Source organism: Haliaeetus albicilla, chromosome 27 (assembly GCF_947461875.1).
Source record: "Haliaeetus albicilla chromosome 27, bHalAlb1.1, whole genome shotgun sequence".
Classification (NCBI taxonomy): domain Eukaryota; kingdom Metazoa; phylum Chordata; class Aves; order Accipitriformes; family Accipitridae; genus Haliaeetus; species Haliaeetus albicilla.
Genome location: NC_091509.1, coordinates 1,131,897 through 1,151,356, shown reverse-complemented (window position 1 = coordinate 1,151,356; position 19,460 = coordinate 1,131,897). Strand labels below are relative to the sequence as shown.

Sequence of the window (19,460 nt, the reverse complement as noted above, 5' to 3'; positions counted from 1 at the left end):
GTAGCTACTGAGCAGAAAAGCCTCTCTGCTCACAGGAGGTTATACACCCACCATAGTACCAGCAAAAAACCCACAAGAGATCTGCCAGAGATATGAGTCCTACAGAAACACCAGGTGTAATCCAAATATTTATGCTGAGATATTCCATCATCTAACAACAAGCACTACTTTTCACAGGGACACTAACTCTTCAGGGGAGTCAGTACTTTGGGGCCAGAGGACTGTGGTTCTTAGAAATTCCCTTTCCCTCTTTCTTCATGGCTGGGATTCAACCTAGCTAAATTTTAACAACCAAAGGGTGACCCAGCAGAGCTTGTAACTGATTCATTGTACTCATTTCCATCAGTACTTTTCATTTGGCTCTGCCTCCCCCGTCCCTTTTTCTGACCCCTTTCAACGCCTTGGTCCAGCAAGGCACTTAACCACCTTGATGGTCCTACTGTGATCACAAAGTTTGATGGGAATCTCATGTGACTGAAGCCACTCTCTGGATCTGGTCCTGAATTCTTAGATCATTCTCATTGGCATGACGCTGGCACCCCACCAGGATGTCCAACCTTGCCCATAATGCAACTCTTGGTACAGGCAGGTAGGCTAACACGGGGCTGACCAGGTCAGACATGCTTCAGCACGATTGCTCCAGCCACCGTCGTACCGATCACATTTGTCATGCCACAAAGCAGGGTTTGATGGGATAGCTTAATAAACAGGAAACATTGGGAACATCTCTTTCAGAGGAAAACAGGATCACACTTGATTCATCAAAACAAGCCTGTCCCAAGTGCTCTAATCTCATCCTGTGCTTCAAAGTAAAATCACATTTCTCTCTTCAGATGTTGGTTTTGGAAATGTTTCTATGCAGAGTCTCATCAAGTTTGTTAGTGTTTTGCTCCTCACCACATGCACACAGGATGTAAGCATACACATCCATGTCAAATCCCTGGTGGAAAATAGGCAGTCAGTAACATGCAGGGAGATGGAGACAAAAGGTCTTACATCAGCCATTTGGATTTCCTCAGGATCCAAACGTGGATGGCTTGGCCCATTTGCAAGGCTCCTGTTCTGATGGGCAGGGCACATGTTCTGCCGCAAATGATTATGCATTTGTTTTCTTTGTTTCCTTTAAAACAGAAAAGGAAAAATCTATTAGGAAGACTTATCTCATGGGGTTGTCTGCCCCCAGAGACACCTGGAGGATGCAGATGATAGAGAAGGCAAGTCGCAGGCACAGTTGATGTTTCAATGGTGTTTCTGGAAATCTGCAAACAGGAAGAAACAATGCATTCAACATTTGCCACCTTCTGCTGCTTTTTCAAAAAAAGATGAACATTTCTCATCATGGTCAATTTGGAAAGCTGGGTCCAGGGTCCCTTTTTGCAAGACAAGGCACAGCACAATGCAGTGGAGCCAGAGGCACCATGGCGCTGGGAGCAGAGGAGAAAAGCAGGGAGAAGGAAAAGGGGAAGCAGATCCTGGCTTGGCCTTGGTGGCAAGACACTTGACCTGTCCTGCATTAAGCACAAAGTGGCAAAGTCTACCTGTACCGCTGTCAGGGCATCCACTCCAAAAGACCCCCCACCCTGTGTCCCAGCGGCACCCTGAACTGAGGTGAGGTGCAGGCTAAGTAGGGAAAAAAGTGCTGTCCAGGCAGGGAAGGCTAGCCATAAAAGAGGTCCCTAAGCCTCTTGTTCCATCACAATTGCTCTGAAAGTCCCTGAAATGTACATAGCTGAGCCCACAGCTCTTGCACAGCAGCCCAGTGTGCTTCTGCTGTCAGGAGATGAGGTGCTGGCTTGGGGGCCAGCTTTTCCCAGTAACACAGCATCACCTGGCTGGGCAGGATGATGCTGATTCAGGGGACAAGTAAATAGTCCCAGGAAAACATCCTGCTCAGGCACGGCCTGGTAGATGGCTTCACTGGCCTCCTTCATGAGACCTTCCTGGGAAAACCATCGCACAGCATCACCTTAAAATAGCATTTGGGTGAAGAGCATGAAAACATGAAGCATGAATCACTCAGTAACCTCTGGCCAGTTATTGTCTGTTAACCACCCATACTCACTTGGTTTTACAGTAAGCTACCACACAGACGATGCCCACCACAAGCAAGGCAACACAGATTCCTGTGATGGTTAAAACTCTCTTCTGGTAGAGCTCTTCGGCTTCTGCAAATGGAGAGAAAGGAACCAGTTACAAATGGGCTTCAGCACCCGGGATGCGTCTGGCTGCACAGGAACCAGCACTGCATGTGGGTAAGATGGAGAACAGGGCTCGGTCAGACCTCCTATCAATCCACTGCCCATCTCCAATAGCTGCCCCAAACCTGAGACCAGCTGGCCCAACCTTACCCCTCAAGAGACCTTCACGCCTTTTGTCTCTCTGCAGCTTTGCCCTTTCTTGCTCAGTACCTCACCCCTTCTGCGCTCAGACACACTTCTCACCTTCTCTTCTTTTCCCACAGCATAACTCGGTGACTAATCTCAAAAAGCCTCATGACTCTCCTCTCCCTTCCAACAGATCCCCCCTTCTCAGCAACTTAGTAGCTTACCAAGGAAGTCCCCAAACATCCCCCACTCACCACGTACATGCATGCCCTGTGATGCTCTCATCACAGGCTCTCTGCTCTGACGGACTCAGAATGCCTTTTCCTTGCAGCGGCTGCATGCCCTGGAGCTTGGCAGTGTGCTAGAAACCACCGAGCAACAGGCCCCAAAGCATGTAGGTGCTGAAAGGGACATCCTAAAACAGTCAAAAAGCAGAATGAGGATGGAAAAGTGACAGCGCATTAGACAAAGAAAAGGGAGTGGAGTAATTAAAATACAGTAACCAATTACAGTTATGGATTTTTAATGAAACCCTAAGAAGCAATTAATTCCATTGCACCAGGTAACTCAGATGCACACACAAAATTCAAGCAGCATGCTGCTGCTTCTCTCAAATGTCACCATTTGTCATGGACCACCTTTCAAACCAGAAAAGTCAGTCACTTGCACCAAAACCCGGACCATGCTGGAAGTGAGGTAATTCATTCACATTAATCAAAGCTCCAAGAAGTGCTAGGATGTTGCTTGCAGTGTAACTGAACTGCACCTAGGCAGCAATTGCAAGGTACGGACACCTCTTCCTCTGTGGCTACACCAAGCAGATGCTCTTCTCAGCGTCATCCAGCAATCTCCACTGAGGTCAGCAGAGGCAATTTGGTTCTCCAGCTGGATGACTGAGAGAAGAATTCAGTGCACAGTTGCCATGAGCATTTTAGTTCAGCATCTATGAATGATGTCCTCGTGCCTCCACACTATGTGTTAAAGTTACAGTTATTGGGGTTTGTGCCTTCTTTAATATTCATTGAAATATTTTTTCATATAGGTTAGGCAATAAAACTCATGCCATGATTGCTGTGCTTGGCATGGTGCACCATGCCACACTAAATACCTTCAATGGACTGTATGAAATCCCCAGTACTACCAAACAATGGAATATAAAATGAGAAGATAAACAGGTCTGGTCCCAGAAACCCCTGGGTCTAGCCTCTAGCAAAAAAGCAAGGGGGAAGCAAAGAAACATTCCAGATAACTGCATACTTAGACCAACTTCAGCTTGCCATTTTAGGAAGGAAAAAGCATTTTTGAAAGAAAAAAATAGTGCTAGGAAAAATGTTTATCTAACTCTCAAAATGGGAATGAAGAAAGATTTGCTAAACAAGGGCTGAGAATGACAGCCCTGGCGTGAAGATGCAAAACATAATCAGCAGAGCCTGCTTCATGCCCGTGCTGCAAAGCTACAGTTTAAAGAAACACATTTCCATCCATTTTGTTTGTGCACTGGCCTTTGGCTTCATGAGGTGCTCAGGGTGCTGATGGAGTTGCCAGGAAGGCAATGTCCCACCATTCACTAGAGATGCGGGCAGCTGAGACTCTCCCAGACTCCATCTCCATGGTGGTGTGGACCAGGAACAACAGGTCATGGCTATCACTTGGACTGAAAGTTACTGTGCCACAGCAGCTTCACCAGCCGGCTGCACCTCCTCAGAGCCAGAGCCTGTATGGCCTGGGACCTGCTCATGGAGGGAGTTTTGGGTGCTGGCTGACCTTATACTCTTTGTGTCTTACTACAAGTAACTGGGCAAGAATTTTGCTACTACCCAGCAAAAACTACTTTTACCAAAAAAAATAAGGCTGGGCAGGAGGTCAGTTTTCACCATGGACCATCCATCAAGCCAATTTTTTCAAAGATTCTTCACCAGCTATGTTTTTTGCTACAAAGACTTTTTTTCCAAGCATAAATCATTCCCTTTGAATCATGGAGGAGGGAGAAAGAGCAAAGCCATCAAAACTATGGCTTTTTTTTAACCTATTACCTAAATGACAAAATTTTTCACTCAAGGCTCAAATCACAGCCTCTGTTCTGGTGATCATGTCAGTATGGCACCCTGACTATGGCATGTCTGACTGTCCTGAGCCTTCACCTGAATTGCATGGGGAATGTTTCAGCTCATCAGAAATGCAGATTTAGCCTCTCTGTCTTGAGCTGACAGCTCTGCTATGTGAAGCAGTGAAGTGTGAGGTTGTGTGTCACTGCTGCAAAAGTAAAAATTAAATGACCTGCTGATAGTAATTCAGCTTGGCTCCTAACATCTCATTAAAGTTGATGGTCAGTAACACAGTAGCTTCATGTTGCACAAAACCATCTGAACAGTCACAGAAAGAAAATAAGAGAATGCACACTACAATTTGTATTTTAGAAGGTAAGATCCTGGAGCAGGACTTGTCCGTTTGTGTCTCTATGCTCTACAAACACCATGTCTTCATCAGCAGCATCGTCACTCTACAGCAGCAATCACTATGAACAAACCATGTGGTGCCACATAATGCCGACAGAATCACAGTCCAGCCATGGGTGTCACAGCAACGCATGAAAGTGAAAGACGAATGACAGAGAAGAGACGACTGCGGACTGGGAACAGGATGTGTGCGGTTCTGTGATGACATTGAGAATGGATGAGGAAAAGGACAAAAGGTCAACAAAAAAGGGATGCCAAAAATCCTTAATTTTAAAGTTTATTTAAGTGTATTAGCATTAGCAGCACCACTTTCTCTGAAACACCTGACCACAAAATGCACACATTTTCTGCAGCAGGGAAGAACTGCTGGGGGATACACACCAATCCTGGTGGATCAGGCATGCAAAAACCAGAGGAGAAGTTTCTCCAGCTTCAGCTAGTGCATGTCCCTCCACCTCAGGGACCCAAGAAGACAATTTAGGATCCAGAAGTGAAAGATTGGTGTCCCCATACCTCTAGCAAATGGAATTGAAGCATCTTCATGTGAAGATCTGCTCTGGCTGCCATTGCCAGGTCAATGTTTTTAAGTGAAGTGATAAAGACAAATCTCTCTGCTTTCATCTGACCAAGCCCTCCCTGCAATTGGCCTGTAAACTCAAGGGAAACCTAGCCTCAAGGATTTGATTTCCCAGGTGCTCATTCAAGAGATACTCAATGTATTTCTAAAAACAACTGAGGAGAATGGAAGAAAAATAATATGATTATGAGCAACTGGGCAGGAGCAGGTAACTGCCAAAAGGAGATATTTTTAAAAGCATTTAAGTTGCTGCAGTTTTTCCAAACTTCAGCTTACCACCGTGATGCTCAGCATTACACCCTCCACTCTCATGGGAGACTACTGACTTCCCTGGACTCTCTGTTTTCTAGACTAACTCATCTCATGCTGCCTTTCTTGGCACAATCTCCTCCTGGTCAAGAACAGAAATAAGCTACCAATCTTTGGGAGGAGGAACGGCAAAGCTCATCCTGACCCTTTGTGGGATCCAGTGGAGTTTGGTTCATCTAGGATGGCAATTTCTATAAAAGCCCTGATCTTCCTAAAACTTGCCTTCTCATTCCTGGAATGCCTGCCCGTTCCCAAGTGGTGCCTGCTGGCAACCTTTTGGATGGACACAAACTCCAGCTTTTCAGTTAAATACACAAAAGCATGTTGAATGAGAAGACGTATGGCAATTGTAACATCCCAGTCACACCACACACACCAGGCTGCTGTTTGAAACAAAGAAAAAAGTGCTGCTAAAAATACACATGCATTTTTATAGGTTTACATTTAGATTTTGTGTTTTGCTTTGCTTTGTTTTTTGTGTTTTTTTTGTTTTTTTTTTTTAATCCAAACATCTATCTTGGTGCCAGGGAAGAGAACAGAACAGCTGATTTTTTAATCATCCCATTAAAGCCATAAATATAATGTGGGCAGCTCTTAATGGCTTCTGATTAATAAATGAATGGTTGTTCCATACCCTTTAATTCAAATCCAAGATGCTCTGCCAATGCAGAAAGAAGACAAGGAAGAGAAAGAGAAAAAGAAAAACAGGTCTGTCAGAGATCTCTAATATACAAACACACACACTGTGCAGTTACAGCAGGTTAGCTTTTCTGTAGGCTCAGCAGAAGTTACACAGAAGACAGTGTATGCTTCAGAGCACTTAAAATTCCCACCAGAGCTTATATCTTATGTAAAGAAAGACCCAAACAAATTGCAGTGGAAGTTAATTATGAATTCTTTTAGTTAATTATGAATTCTTTTGAGATGAGCCATGTTTGTTAGTACCTGATATGGAATTCACAGCTTAGGCAGAAAAAAAAAAAAAAAAAAAAAGAAAGAAAAAAAGGTACACTTGTTCTGAAACAACTCCTGACAGGTCAAAACACATAGCAACTGCATGAACCTGGTAAAAACTTCATTCACTTTCTACAGGCAAAATATGCCCTGCGTGGTTTCACACATCCCTCTCTGCCTGGGGGCCTGTGCACCAAAGAAGAGCGCTGGGCAGACAGATGTGCGGTCACTTGCACGGGGCCCTGAGGCCTGCCAGCATGATTCTGCTGCCCACGACCTCAAGTCTGGTCTCGGATGCAGAGCGTCATCTGGCAGCATTGCCTGTAAATCACCTGACAGCGTGTCAGTTTTGCAAGCATTGTTCTGGGCGGTAGAGATCTGCAGTTGAACCGCTGATGCTGCAAGGGATTAGTTGCCCAGGCAAGGCAATGAATCCCTTGCAGATCTAAAAGTGCAAATTGCACTGAAAGTTTCCCTCAAGTCTGTGATCTTCCAAATTTCACTTCTGCTGTGGTTCTGCGTTGTTTTAGAAACAACAAGCATGCTGAAAAAAGCACAAATTAGAGAATCTCTTTTCAGATTCATATTCATTACAAGTAAGACTGCAGTTCATCTTGCAGACATAGTGCTAAGCAAAGCAGTTTACCTAATGAATCCACAATGCAGTTATCCAAAACAGGGATCCTGAATTTTAGTAATTTTCCTGGTGCAGGCCTCACCTAAAGACAGTTTTTCTTACATAAACATTAAAGTTCTCCATACTTACCATTGTACACAAAAGTGAGCTCTGTTGTTCCCAATCACCATACAGACAAGATTATTTGCAGCTTGGAGATGTCCAGATTTATTTACTATATTTTCCATAGGAACTGCTTTTTGCTGCACAGAAATATTGGCTTTCTTTTGCAATACTGTTCAAAATTTAGGCAGGGGGGAAATCAGTACTAATCATTATGGAACATGTAAACACATTTTCTAAAGCAGGTTCTTCTCTTCAAATCAATGCTGATGTTTGGGGCCTTTTTTGGGAGGTGGGAGTTAGGTGGGGTTGGGGTTTTTAAAATTTTGTGTAATTTAAAGGCCACAAAACCTGGCTGCTCTCTGCTTCACATCTCACATTTGTGCAAAAGGAATGGCAAACTCTACCATGCGTTTCACAGTCATTTTGTACAAGTTGCAGTGACATGGACACAATGTGGTGGGCAGCAGAGAACTGGACAGAATACATTCATCCTAAATCTCTTGGTTATCACATCTAGCCTTGACCTTTTCCTAAGGCACGCTACCATTACACACACTGTTTCAGCTGACACTATGACAAATGTGTGTAGAGACACATTAAATTTCATCTATATATCTACACTATTGATCCATTTGATAGCTGCATACTGCCTATACTGCCACATTTCCTCCCTGTTCCAGGATTTGCTGCAACATCTATAGCTACAAATGGATGCAATTCAAAACATTTTCATGTTTGCAAACTCAGAAATGCCTGTGCAAACAGAGGTGGTGGGCAGGACCTGAGGAACTTTAGCCTTCCCACTGTCCCTCTCACATCAGAATTGCATTTTCTTTTGGCTCCCCAACCCCATGGAGGAGATGCAGCTAGCTGGCTCATTGGATCTTAGCTACAGGTTCCCTGAGCAGGAGAGAAACCATGCAATCATGCAGCAGCTGGAATGTATGTGCCTGCTTATGCCTACAGACCCACTGATAGCTTTGAAGATAGAGGAAGCCTTACCCCAGCCTATGCTCCTGCATCTGATGTCCATGGCTACTCAACACTTATCATCATTTCAGACTACAGACATTGCTTCTGTATCACCCATAACTGAACACATCGAATACGGAGCCACTCTCCCCCTCCCCTGCTCAGGAGTTCCTCCCAGCCTGGGCAGGTATTGCCTTCTGTGCTGGGACAGTGAGGGAGAAGACACTTCAAGAGTAGGCTGGGATTTGGAGGTTTTGTCTCTTCTTTAAAGAAGAGACTGTTCAAAATTATTCAACATGTTACAATCCAGAGGCTAACGAGATGAACCAGCTCCAGGAAAAACATTGCTTCAAAATGTAATCATTCTGCATTCAGCAGAGGGGTATCATCTTCACAAACATGGGTCACCACATAGTACGTGCCTATTTTATATCAACAATATACTGCTTGGTAGCAAACAAGTTTGAGAAATCAAAATTTCTCCTAGAGACAACAATTTATTTTGGTCTGGAGCAAAAGATATTTCTGACTGCATACCATGTTTGAAAGAAGTCTTCTTTGCTTTTTTAAGAGGTTGATCAGGAAAAGTAACACATCTTTAAAAGCTTTGGGTTGTATCTGCTGCTAGGTGGAGAAAATGCTCAGCTTGACGTGTAGCACCTGCACTGTGTCTTGCAACAGTTGAGTCAACCTGCATTTTACTCACCCTCCCAGTTAGACTGGCAGTCTGGCCAGCCTGGCTGCTGGGGATGCCTAGAAACCTTTGGGCAACAGTCCCCTCTGCAGCTGTTAACCATACAGAGGGAAGCATGAGGTCCAGGTAAGTCCTTCAGCTCCTCCAGACAGTGATTCACTTTATGCTGATAGAGGTGGTTGCAATGGGGAGGTGTATTGTATCCCAGGCTTGTGGCAGAGGGACCCTTCGGGATAGCTAAAATTAAATTATAGAATCCCAGCTGTAGAGACAAACGGATACATGCCAGGAGTGGTGACAGAGTGCAGCAGTACTCTTGAACTCCCATGGGACAAGCTCCATTGGACACAATATATCCAGAGGCTACCACACAAATAAATTACAGTGAGACAGCACTGAGGTGGTAGCTCTAGGCTGAGGAAATGGGCATATTATTTTTCTCACCTTCTGTCTGAACTCCACACATGCTCCCTGGTCATGACAAGGAGGTAGGGCTGAGCACCCTGAACTGCTGTGAGACCCCCCCCAAACTTTTTGAAGTGGAGGCATGTTTTTTGGAAAATCTTGTTCCAAATGTGCCTACTGAACCTTTCTGAAAATGTTGGACTTAAGATAGAACCCATTCTTCCTAATGCAGCCATCAGTGTTAAAGAAACAGTACCTACTGGTCTCTTTAACGTATTATTTTGCAGTATTTATGTTATTTCTTGTACCTAAAAGCTAAGCTAGGCTCTTCTGTGTTGATCCCAAAGGAGACTGGACCAGTAGTTTAGAATGTTCAAATACCTAACTACTGTATATATGACAGAAGGCTGTCAAACAGAGAAAGGCAGTGAGCATGGTAGAGTTGAGGAAGAGAAAAAGTGAAAAAATATGAAAGAGATGACAAAAATGTTTCATTTTCACACTCTTCATCTCAGCTGCAGCACATCTGCGTGGGATTCAGGTTGGACGCCTTCACCCAGATTGGTATGACTCAGCTGTTCAAAGCAGGGCTTGCTGAAGAGTCAAGTGATGCATGGACCTTACACTCAAGTCCCCCAAAGGCTGACATTCAGCTGAAGTGGACTGAAAGACCAAATTCAGTCGGATTTAGGTGCTACCAATATGGCGGGTACTCTGTAAACGCACTGTCACAAATTTTGTGGTGGATTTTTTTCTCATCATTGGACAGAAGACAAAGTCCTACACTTACTTGATCTGCAGTGAATTTGTGACTATGTTGTTCTCTATGATGTATTTTACCTGTTTTAAAAGATGAACAGACAAAAACATTTACTCTAAAATGTCCTTAAAGGAGTAACACCTCAAGACAAGATGGCTCTCATTGAACTGTAGATTTATGGGGTGATCAAGAAGGATAAAAGCCTTAGCAAACAGCTGTGAAAACTGGGCCTGTGCTCACATGCACTTCAGGTTCCTCAAGAACATCATTAAGACGTTTAGTTACCGCATGCATTATTCCCTCCCAAAAATGCTTGGGTCCCCCAGAGGGCTATCTGGGTCACAGAGCATGCTCCGAGGCATGAAACAAAGTGGACAATTAACATTTGAGTACCAGCAAGACAGACTACTGACAATAAATTGTACAGACAAGAGTAATACTTGCAGCACCCTGGTCGAGGCTTGCCCCAGGGGATACAGGGAGCAATGCAAGACAGTCCCGTGATGCTGGGGACAGAGGACACTGTGCTCATGTTAAGGGCTGGGCAATATGTGGGATCTCCAAGTACAGAAAGTCTGCAAATTTTCCATAAACTGCACAGCCATTTAGCTTGTCCAGTACTGTATCAATAAAAATAATTTGGGAGGTCTCAAGAGTCCAGATACATAACAATACAGTATTAGCAAGCTCCTGTGGATTAGCATGTAATTAACTTCAGGAGATCCCTAAAGGTAACTTGTACTGCTGTCCAGGGGAGAGGAATAACCCTGTTATGATAAACCACAAATGCCCTGTAATTACCCAGCCACACCACAGCATAGTCTTCACCCTGTAATTAAGTGGTCAGTGGTTATTGTGTCATTGAAAGGAAGCTGCAGAATGTTTGTGGAATTTAAAATCCTCCTAAATATTGTTTTAGGGTTCAGATGAGTAAGAGATGGAGGAGGAAACAGAAAGGTAGATAAAAAAAATAAGTATTCTTCCGCTTATCATTTTCATATCACAATCAATAGGTAGGAAACTACTGCTGAGTAAGTGAATTGAAGTGAAATGAACAGAAAAGCTGAAATTCAGATCTAGACCTTCCCAGAAGAGCTTGAAGTGGTACATTTATCCCTCTGCTCATGGGGACGCTTCACCTCAGTGTGAGGAGCAAGTGTCCAAAACCCCCCTGTCAGAAGGGTCACTTTTACATGTCAGGGTGATGACCAACACTCCTCCGGGTGCAGCCTGGTGGCTTCAGGGTGAATGTGACCACCCCTCAGAAAAGTAAGAAGCCTCTCACCCAATAAACCTATGCTGCTCTGCTTCCGTGATGGTTTAGTTGGCAGCGTTGGAGCCAGTTTGTGTGCCACTGTGGGAACATGCTGTTTCCAGCCTGGAAAGCCTGATACAGACACCAAGTAGAAACAGTTTATGCTTTTCTGGCTGGAAAGGCTCTATGAAAGCAATCTCCTTGGAAAGAATGACTGATGGGAAGACCCAGACATCCGATCTACAGGAAATGTGTTATGATAGGGCAGGAATCATGCTGCTGAGATCATTACACAGATCACACCCAGTGATGGTGCAGTGGATGCTTAAGAACAAATGGTGGTTCTCATCTCAGAAATACTCGTGCTTGTCATCTGTTGTTCGAAGGAATCTGTAATGCCTATGCAAAGGAAATGCCCTGCCACGCAGCAAATCTTTCAGGAGCTAGACCCATCACACTAAACTTTTAATGACTACAGTTAGAGAGTCCTGGGAGACATATCAAGCTGGGAACTCAGGATACACTTTCATATCAGTGTCCACTGCAGGCAGAATTGACCAGATAGTCTGCGACTGCAAGACTGATTTCTCAGCCCAAGCTGTTCTCTTCCATGTTTCCAGATGACTACACTGAGTGCTATGCAACAAGAGTAGCTGTCTTTCTCCTCTTTGAAAAAGGGATTTCATGCCTGAATAACAGACTCTTAGGGGAGCCCAAAGTTGAAGTGAAAGCCTGCCCTCCCAATGGATAGCAGAAAATGCTGCTCTGTGCTTCCAAAGCAGACCAGTAGGAAGACTCCAACTAAGATGAAATATGGAGTAAAAATGGAGAATATGCTAGATTGTATATGAATGTCAGCTCTATTCCAGGATGTTTACAGGCAGGCTACAGACTTCAACTTTAATTAGGTCACAAAGTAGAAAATGAAAATGTTTCACTAAACAAGAAGATGAACGGTATGACATTTGTCCTCCAGATCAGTGACAATTATTTTGGGAGATGAATAAATAGCAAAGTTAAGATAAAATTTCAGATTCCACAGACAAGAGACAAGCACAAACATAAAACTTCATCCCAAATTTCTAAATTGTTCCATAAATCGCAAGTGGAAAGAATCCAAATGCGCAGACTTAGGCAAGGTTATAAATGTTCCCATTCACAATGTTTAACTTTCAGTATCTCGCCTCACCAGGAGTGAGGCCATAGCTGCCAATGTGTTTTACAAAACCTTTACAATCAGCCAGCCCAAAGCCTGGCAATTTATTAGTAAATTTCCAGCAGGGCTTTACAAAGACCTGAAAAGTTTATTGTAGAAGAGAGAAGATGGAGCTAGATCTTGATCTGATGTAGAACAGGCAGCTATGACATACAGGTGCCAGCACAGCTTTAAAAAAAAAAAAAAAGTTTCTTAAAAGGAAGTATGATTTTGGACATGTTTCTATCTTCTGCAAATAGCTGCAAGCCATAGTTGTGCCTATGAAGCTGGACCCAGGAGACATCTGTCAATTGGGTGAGTCTCCAGTACCCACTAGAAGTTCTCATATTAGAAAGACTTCCTGACTCTTTTGTAATATTGCTGAACTTCTCACCCATGTGTGCCAGCAGAGATGAAGATCTGACTCCAAAGGCAAAATGGTCCCTGGGTACTAATGCTATGGATTCATTCAGGCTGTGGAGCAACAGTTTGATGTGTTAAGCTTCTGTTCTCACTTGTGCATGGACAGCCAGACAGAGACACGTGTGATCTGTGACTCTGCACGTACCTGTACCAGAGCTCTGGTAGAGACATCTGACAGCTAAACCTATGAGTTTGTATTCATCTCCCTCAGCACCTCTGGAGGATGAGACATCTCATCCTGATGGCAGCACTGGAGTTCAATTAGCCAGATGTTCATCCTTGGATGCTGAACTCTCTGCAGTGACTATTAAGGGAGCCTGGGGTATGAATTTGGACTCAAACCTCTAACACAGAAGTCTAAAAGCCCACTGAAAAAATGATGATGGTCTGGCTGCACTATTGCTGCAAAGAGGGGGCAGGCAGAACAGGGGTCAGAAGATGAGTTCATGACATGAACTCAGACTGCCAGTATGGCTGGTTACTCCTTGCCTGCACATTGCATTCTCTGTGGCCAGGGTCAGGTAGGATTCCTGCTTTAGGTCAAATTTTGCAGTTAGGATCTCCTAGCCCTCTGGCTTCATTGGAGTTACATCATAACTGTAAGATCTAACTCCTGAAACTAGCAGACAATATGACTTTACCATCATATGTACAATGCAGTATATATATTAATTATATCTGCAACTATAATTGTATGGAGACATAGAAATATGAAGACCTTGATGTGAAAAACATTTTAGTAAGATGATTCAATGACTCATCACCCATGGAAATAATTCTCTGCGTTCTCATCTACCAGGGCATTCCTGTGTTTTATACAGCAATTGCAGACAATCACTGTCCCCTCTGTTCACTGCCATTAACTCTCCTTAGTCTAAATTAAAACTGTTTTAAATATTTCTTTCATGTCCCTCAGTTCTACTGTATAGCCTCTATAAGGCTTTCCTCTTACAGGTTAGTTAAAGCCTAGACAACATGATCTTCTAACCTTGATCCATCAGTCAATTCCTTAAGCGTGGATGGAGGAGCGTGCAGAGAGACCGAGATCAGTGAAAATTCATACAGACAGAAGGGATCTAACCAGGCTTAAGTCAGCACATCTTAAGTCAGGACATCTTTTTCTTCTCAGATATGTACCTTTCAACTGTTTTAATCTCAGTGAACGTGCAGTTGTTTGCTCTGACATCTCTCCTTCCTTCCTTCCTTCTTCTGGTAGGTTTTCTGTTTTGATGAATGTGGGAAAGCCATCTGTCATACTGTCCTAAAACTGACCTATGATAAACAGGATAAAGCTTTTAAGTTTCCCTGTGAGACTTTGCCCATACTTACTGGATGTGGGATTACTATGTGTCAATGTCTCAAAGGCCCTCATCTGCGTTGCTGCCACTTAGCAGGTTATTGTCTGTCTGCTGACTGATGGTAGCCAACTGCCTACACGTACCTAGCCACTGCTGCGCAAAATAAACACGCTGCCTTAGATCTCCTCACGGTATGAGCCTTGCTAGAAAACAGACCATCAGGGTGGCTTAGACTAAAGCAGGCTTAGCATGAAGGCAGGCTTAGAGAGCTGACATGGTCAGGTACCACAGCTCTGCTCAGAAGTGGCACCTTGCTAGGCCAGAGCAATGTTGTCTGTTTGCACTGTGCATCCATTTTCTCAGATAAGTAGCTGGTTTAGCATGCTTCGCTTTTTTTCTCCAGTATCTCAACACATTTCCCATTACATTTGCATTACAATGCAAGCAAAATAAAATGTAAACTCCTTATAAGCAGATAGGAACCAACTGCTGAGATACTTGCTTGAATTCTGCTATTGCAAATTCCTACCAAAAGCAAATGCTATTCACCCAAATAAGAGCTTAGCCAGGACAGACTGGGAGGTCTCCGAACTAGCCCAATAATACAATTCCTAGTGAGTTCCTCTGTACCAATCTGTTAGAAAATAGCAACAGTGTGAGCATGACATGGAAAAACCCTCCATCTTTAACATTTCCTCTTCATTTTCAAGCAGTAGGGTATACACTCAGAATGTCTGGCAGTAGGCACTTGGCCATATGGTTGTAACAGCTACAGAGAGAAACACCACATGTGAGAAAAACCTATCTAAATACATCTGATTTTCATGTTCATAATTGCAGTGGTCTAGCAGGTATTTTGGACAATCAGAGAAAAACAAACCTCCAGAGCTACCTGTCAAATAAACAAAGATAGCCTGTACTCCTAGAGAACATGGGGAGTTTTACCTGAGCAAGATCTGAATAAGGGTTTAAACCGGTGAGATAGGAAGTTGCTCCCAGAAGAAAGATACACAACATCTGGCATGATGCTGGGATGCTGCACCATCTCCATATCTGGCCCAAATTCAGAAAACTTATCTGCCATATCTTTTCAGAACAGCTTCTTAAATTTAGTTCACTCTGCAGAGACTCTTGATCAGCTCTGAGATATAACTACTAAAAGTCATATTGTAATATTTAATATTTATGTTAAAGAATCAGAAGGCTCCGATCTAGGCCTGAAAACCTAAAATACCCTAAATGCATTTAAAACAATACCAGCGTAGGTGTCATTATTTACTATTTAAGTATCTGTCAAGTGCTGGCAATGTTCTCAAAACATGAATCAGGACAGAGCTATTTTATTTCCAGTGGAAGTGCCTGAACCTCATTTAATCTGTTTCAGCTTTTGACCTGTCAGAACCCATATGGGATGAAGCACTGAGCGAACTATAGAGCAACAGCACAACAGCAACTTCTACTGTGCCCTAATTACTGATTAAAGTAGAAAGTAAGCATTTGCGCAGTCCAGACTCAAGTGAAATGCCTTTCCTATTCAGAACAGCAAGTTCAGTGCATGCTTTTCTGCAGTGTTGCTGCTACATATATTACCCAACTGTGACCCGAAAGTGAAAACAGCTATAAACACATATGAATCATCTTCTTAGATTATTTTTATCCAAGTTCAGACAGGTAACCTGGATTGTTAAGCTGTTTTTACCTTACTATCCTGGGTTAAAGCAGAATGGAGGTAAGAAATGTACATGTGTTGGTTTTAAAGTTGGCATTGTTCCTCTAACACATGAATAAAATTTAAACAAATCTCATTCCCATAAAAAGCTGGGTTCTGCAGGCTGGGGAAAAAACACATGCTGTTTACTCTTGCTATTAATGTTCTGAAAAGGCATTTTCCTGACATAAAACTCATTTTCACCCCATTTTGGTTTTGCAGCATGGTAGCAATAACGTTTAAGCCTGTTGGATACCACCTCATGAAACATGCTACAAATCAGCTTCATTGAATGAGCATCCCACTGCTATCTGCAGTCAGGATCCCTGACACCATGGGCTTAAAAGCAGAAAGGAAACCATTTTGCATCAGGTTAAAGATCAAAACAGAACATTTTGGTTTATCATTTTAAAAAGAGCTTACTTGGGTGTTTTAGTCTGAAAGAATAAATCAATGGAGGTTTCAACTTTGGAAGCCAATTTGAAACAAAAGGCAATGTAAAAACATCAAGCTGTCCCAAGGGCCTCACAAAGTCCATTTGCATCTTGTCTGCATACTCTGTAGAAGGGTGTCTAATTCGAGCACTTGCCAGCTATTAGCACATGCTAATGAGAGTCCTGCTATTGCCAGATCACGATGAAGACTGCAGGATTTCTTACAGAACGGTGGGAGAGGGTGTACTAGCAATCAGGGAGTCATGATGGAGAGGCATTTCTCCTCTGGTTCCCACTAATTAAAGCCTCTTTTGTAGCTCTTTTTAAAACCACCATTTGTGGTGGCCCAAACGGCCAGCATGGAGGCAGGATGGGTCACACAGAGGGTCACCGTGGCCGATTTCCTGCACTCCTTTCAGGTCAGTCCTTACCCAGACCGGGATCCCACTGATGCTGGGACACTGTCTGAATATGGACCCAGAAAAATCATCTGCCTTGAGCAAAATGAGCTATTGATTTCTATAAGCAAGACATCTCTGGAGACCTAGAGCCTGTAGGAACTGGGAACTAGAAACTGGGAAGCACTGAGTGCAAGGGATCTAGGGCATTTACACCAACTGAATACGAGGTTAAAGGATCGGTCACTGTCGTTAGACACAACCCCATATGCAAGGCTGTCCAACCCCCTAGGAGAGACGGGCACATCTCTGTGTCTGGGAGGGATACACTCTGAGGTGCACAGTCAGCAGATTTAGCCCGTATCCTGTGTGACACTGAGGTGTGGGAAGCCCTGAGACAGTGGCAGCCACCAGCGTGGCCTCTGGGGCTCCAGGTGTGCATGTGTGCCCTGTTCAGCCCTCTGGGCGTGCTCCAGGACCTGACTCCGAGCCGGCCTCCAACCGTCTCACCTGAACAGCAACTGATGCTTGGTTTAGCTTCTGGAAACAGAAACACAACCTCACCTCAGGGGAAATTTCATTACAGCCCTTGCTGTGATTTCCTCAGTTGGTACAGAGAGACTCACACACCCCTTCGCAAGAGTCATGGGAAAATGCACATCTCTTGCACTGCACAACATAGTCTATCTTGAGAGTGTAATGCTAGCAGATACAGCTTATCAGACAAACTGTTCTCACACAGCACACCACATAACCTTGTGCCTTATTTGCATTTTGCATGAAAAAAGCAAACAACATTAAGTTCAATCAGAAATGAAAGCAGAACCCATTCTAACAAATGGGGAGATAAACAAGAGCCCCGATTCTCCTCTTGGACATGATCACAGCTCCTCTTATGGCCAAGCAGAGCTGGGAGCGCACAAGACAGGAAGAGGGCTCTTGGAGAACAGAAGAACCTGCTTTAAGGACATGACACAGAGCTACAATAACCAGGGAGAGAGAGAAGTAGAAACAGACATACTGGAGAAGCTGACCATTGCGAAATGCTGACACCGGTCTCCTGTGAATTCGATCGGACACCTACCGGAAGAAAGAAAACCAGAAAGAGAGAAACAAGATAGCAAAATGACACTCAAACAGACTGAACTGAGGCCCCTTCTGATCCCTTTCACGGCTCCTATCCGTCTGCTTTCAGCCTTCACCCTTACCTGCATCCCTAAGCCCTAGCCCAAAGCTGACACCAAGAGCCATCCCTGACTAGACCACTCTACATCCACTGCTGTGCCCGGGAGGTTTTAAGTAGTGTGGTGTATTTTTTGTCTTCAAACATACTTTGCTTAGGATCTGGCATGTACAATCGCAAAGGCAGTTTCTCCAAACATCTCTGTCCGAAGAATCCATTTGGACATCTGGAGGGGAAAAGGGGAGAAATCACAGAACATGTCTGGCACCATTCTTGAGGCTAAGGTCAGAAATAAAAAGTGCATTGTGATGAATGGAAAAAATAAAGGCTTTACACGCGTATTTACTCTTCGCTTTGCTTTAACCAGGCACCTGCAACATCAGCATTCCAGCTCTATTTTTGGCCTGGGTCTTCAAGCAGCCAGCCAAACCCCTCCTTTCCTCCTCTGCCTGCCTCCTTCCTTCTCACCTGGTAGAAGCACCAGCTGGCAGGAAGATCGAGATGGGCTGGATGCTACTTTCAGAGACTCTCCTTGGAGCTACTATCTAGACAAGACTGGCAAGAGGCACCACAGAGCGGTGAGCAGCTGCTCAGGCGACAGCGAGCATTGTGTACGGCAAGCATCCTCCCGTTATTACCCCAGAATTACCCACAGGATGTTCCAGGGAAAAGGGTTACGTTGCGGTTAGAGAGAAAGCATGTGCAGAGTCTCTGTGTTAACAGAGAGGAAGGGACAGAGAAGAAAGCTGAACCGAACAGGTCTCACATGCTGTCCAACTGCAAGGCTCTCTCACACTTATCCTGACCAACGTTACATGATGGGCTGGAATGTGCCAGCTCATGGAGCACCAGTTATACATTAGCATGATGCTGCAGTGGCAGGGATGGTGCCCTGTGGATGAGGGCCACCAGAAACGTGCACCAGCTCATGAGTAAGCTCTCTGGAGCAGCTCCCAGGCTGAGCCAGGTTTGGGGAGCACTGGGACGTGGGCAAGGGTGCAGCAGGAGCTGCGGAACCGTGTACTGTGGAGCAGCACCTGCACCCTCTGTGTTGTGACCGCCGCAGCTGCAGGTGAACCTGGGAAGCGATGGGAGCTCAGCTGTGGGTGGTCAAGCACTTCTCCCTCAGGCATTTATCTCTCTCCTTCACTTCACATCTTTTCTTCTGGCCTTGTTGGATAGTTCCTCAAAGTTATCCCTAGCTTTCTTGAAGTCCCATCGCTTACCTGCCTGTCCCACAATTCTCTCCCTCCCTCCCCAACCAACCTCTCCCTCCTCTAGGCTTAAGAGGGCTTTATCATTAGAGCTAGCATCTTAACATCTGTTTTCCACCTTCCCAATGTAAGCAGGGCTGGAGGCTCTGCGCGTCATAC

The 19,460-nt window shown here is 44.3% G+C and overlaps 1 protein-coding gene across 6 annotated transcripts in view; it reads right to left on the bottom strand.

The window, feature by feature from the left end:
• NRG2 (neuregulin 2) overlaps nt 1-19,460 on the bottom strand; it is a 173,504-nt gene that overhangs the window by 7,187 nt on the left and 146,857 nt on the right. For 2 of the 6 annotated variants that reach the window (XM_069772996.1, XM_069772999.1), the window contains 4 exons: nt 17,926-17,984; nt 6,301-6,324; nt 2,063-2,165; nt 997-1,120 (listed from right to left, as the gene is read on the bottom strand). In XM_069772996.1, the coding sequence (XP_069629097.1) occupies nt 997-1,120; nt 2,063-2,165; nt 6,301-6,324; nt 17,926-17,984 (310 nt within the window). Of the gene's footprint in view, nt 1-996; nt 1,121-2,062; nt 2,166-6,300; nt 6,325-17,925; nt 17,985-18,236; nt 18,314-19,460 lie in introns of all 6 variants that reach the window. The other 4 variants (XM_069773000.1, XM_069772997.1, XM_069773001.1 and 1 more) reach the window with 2 other exon arrangements.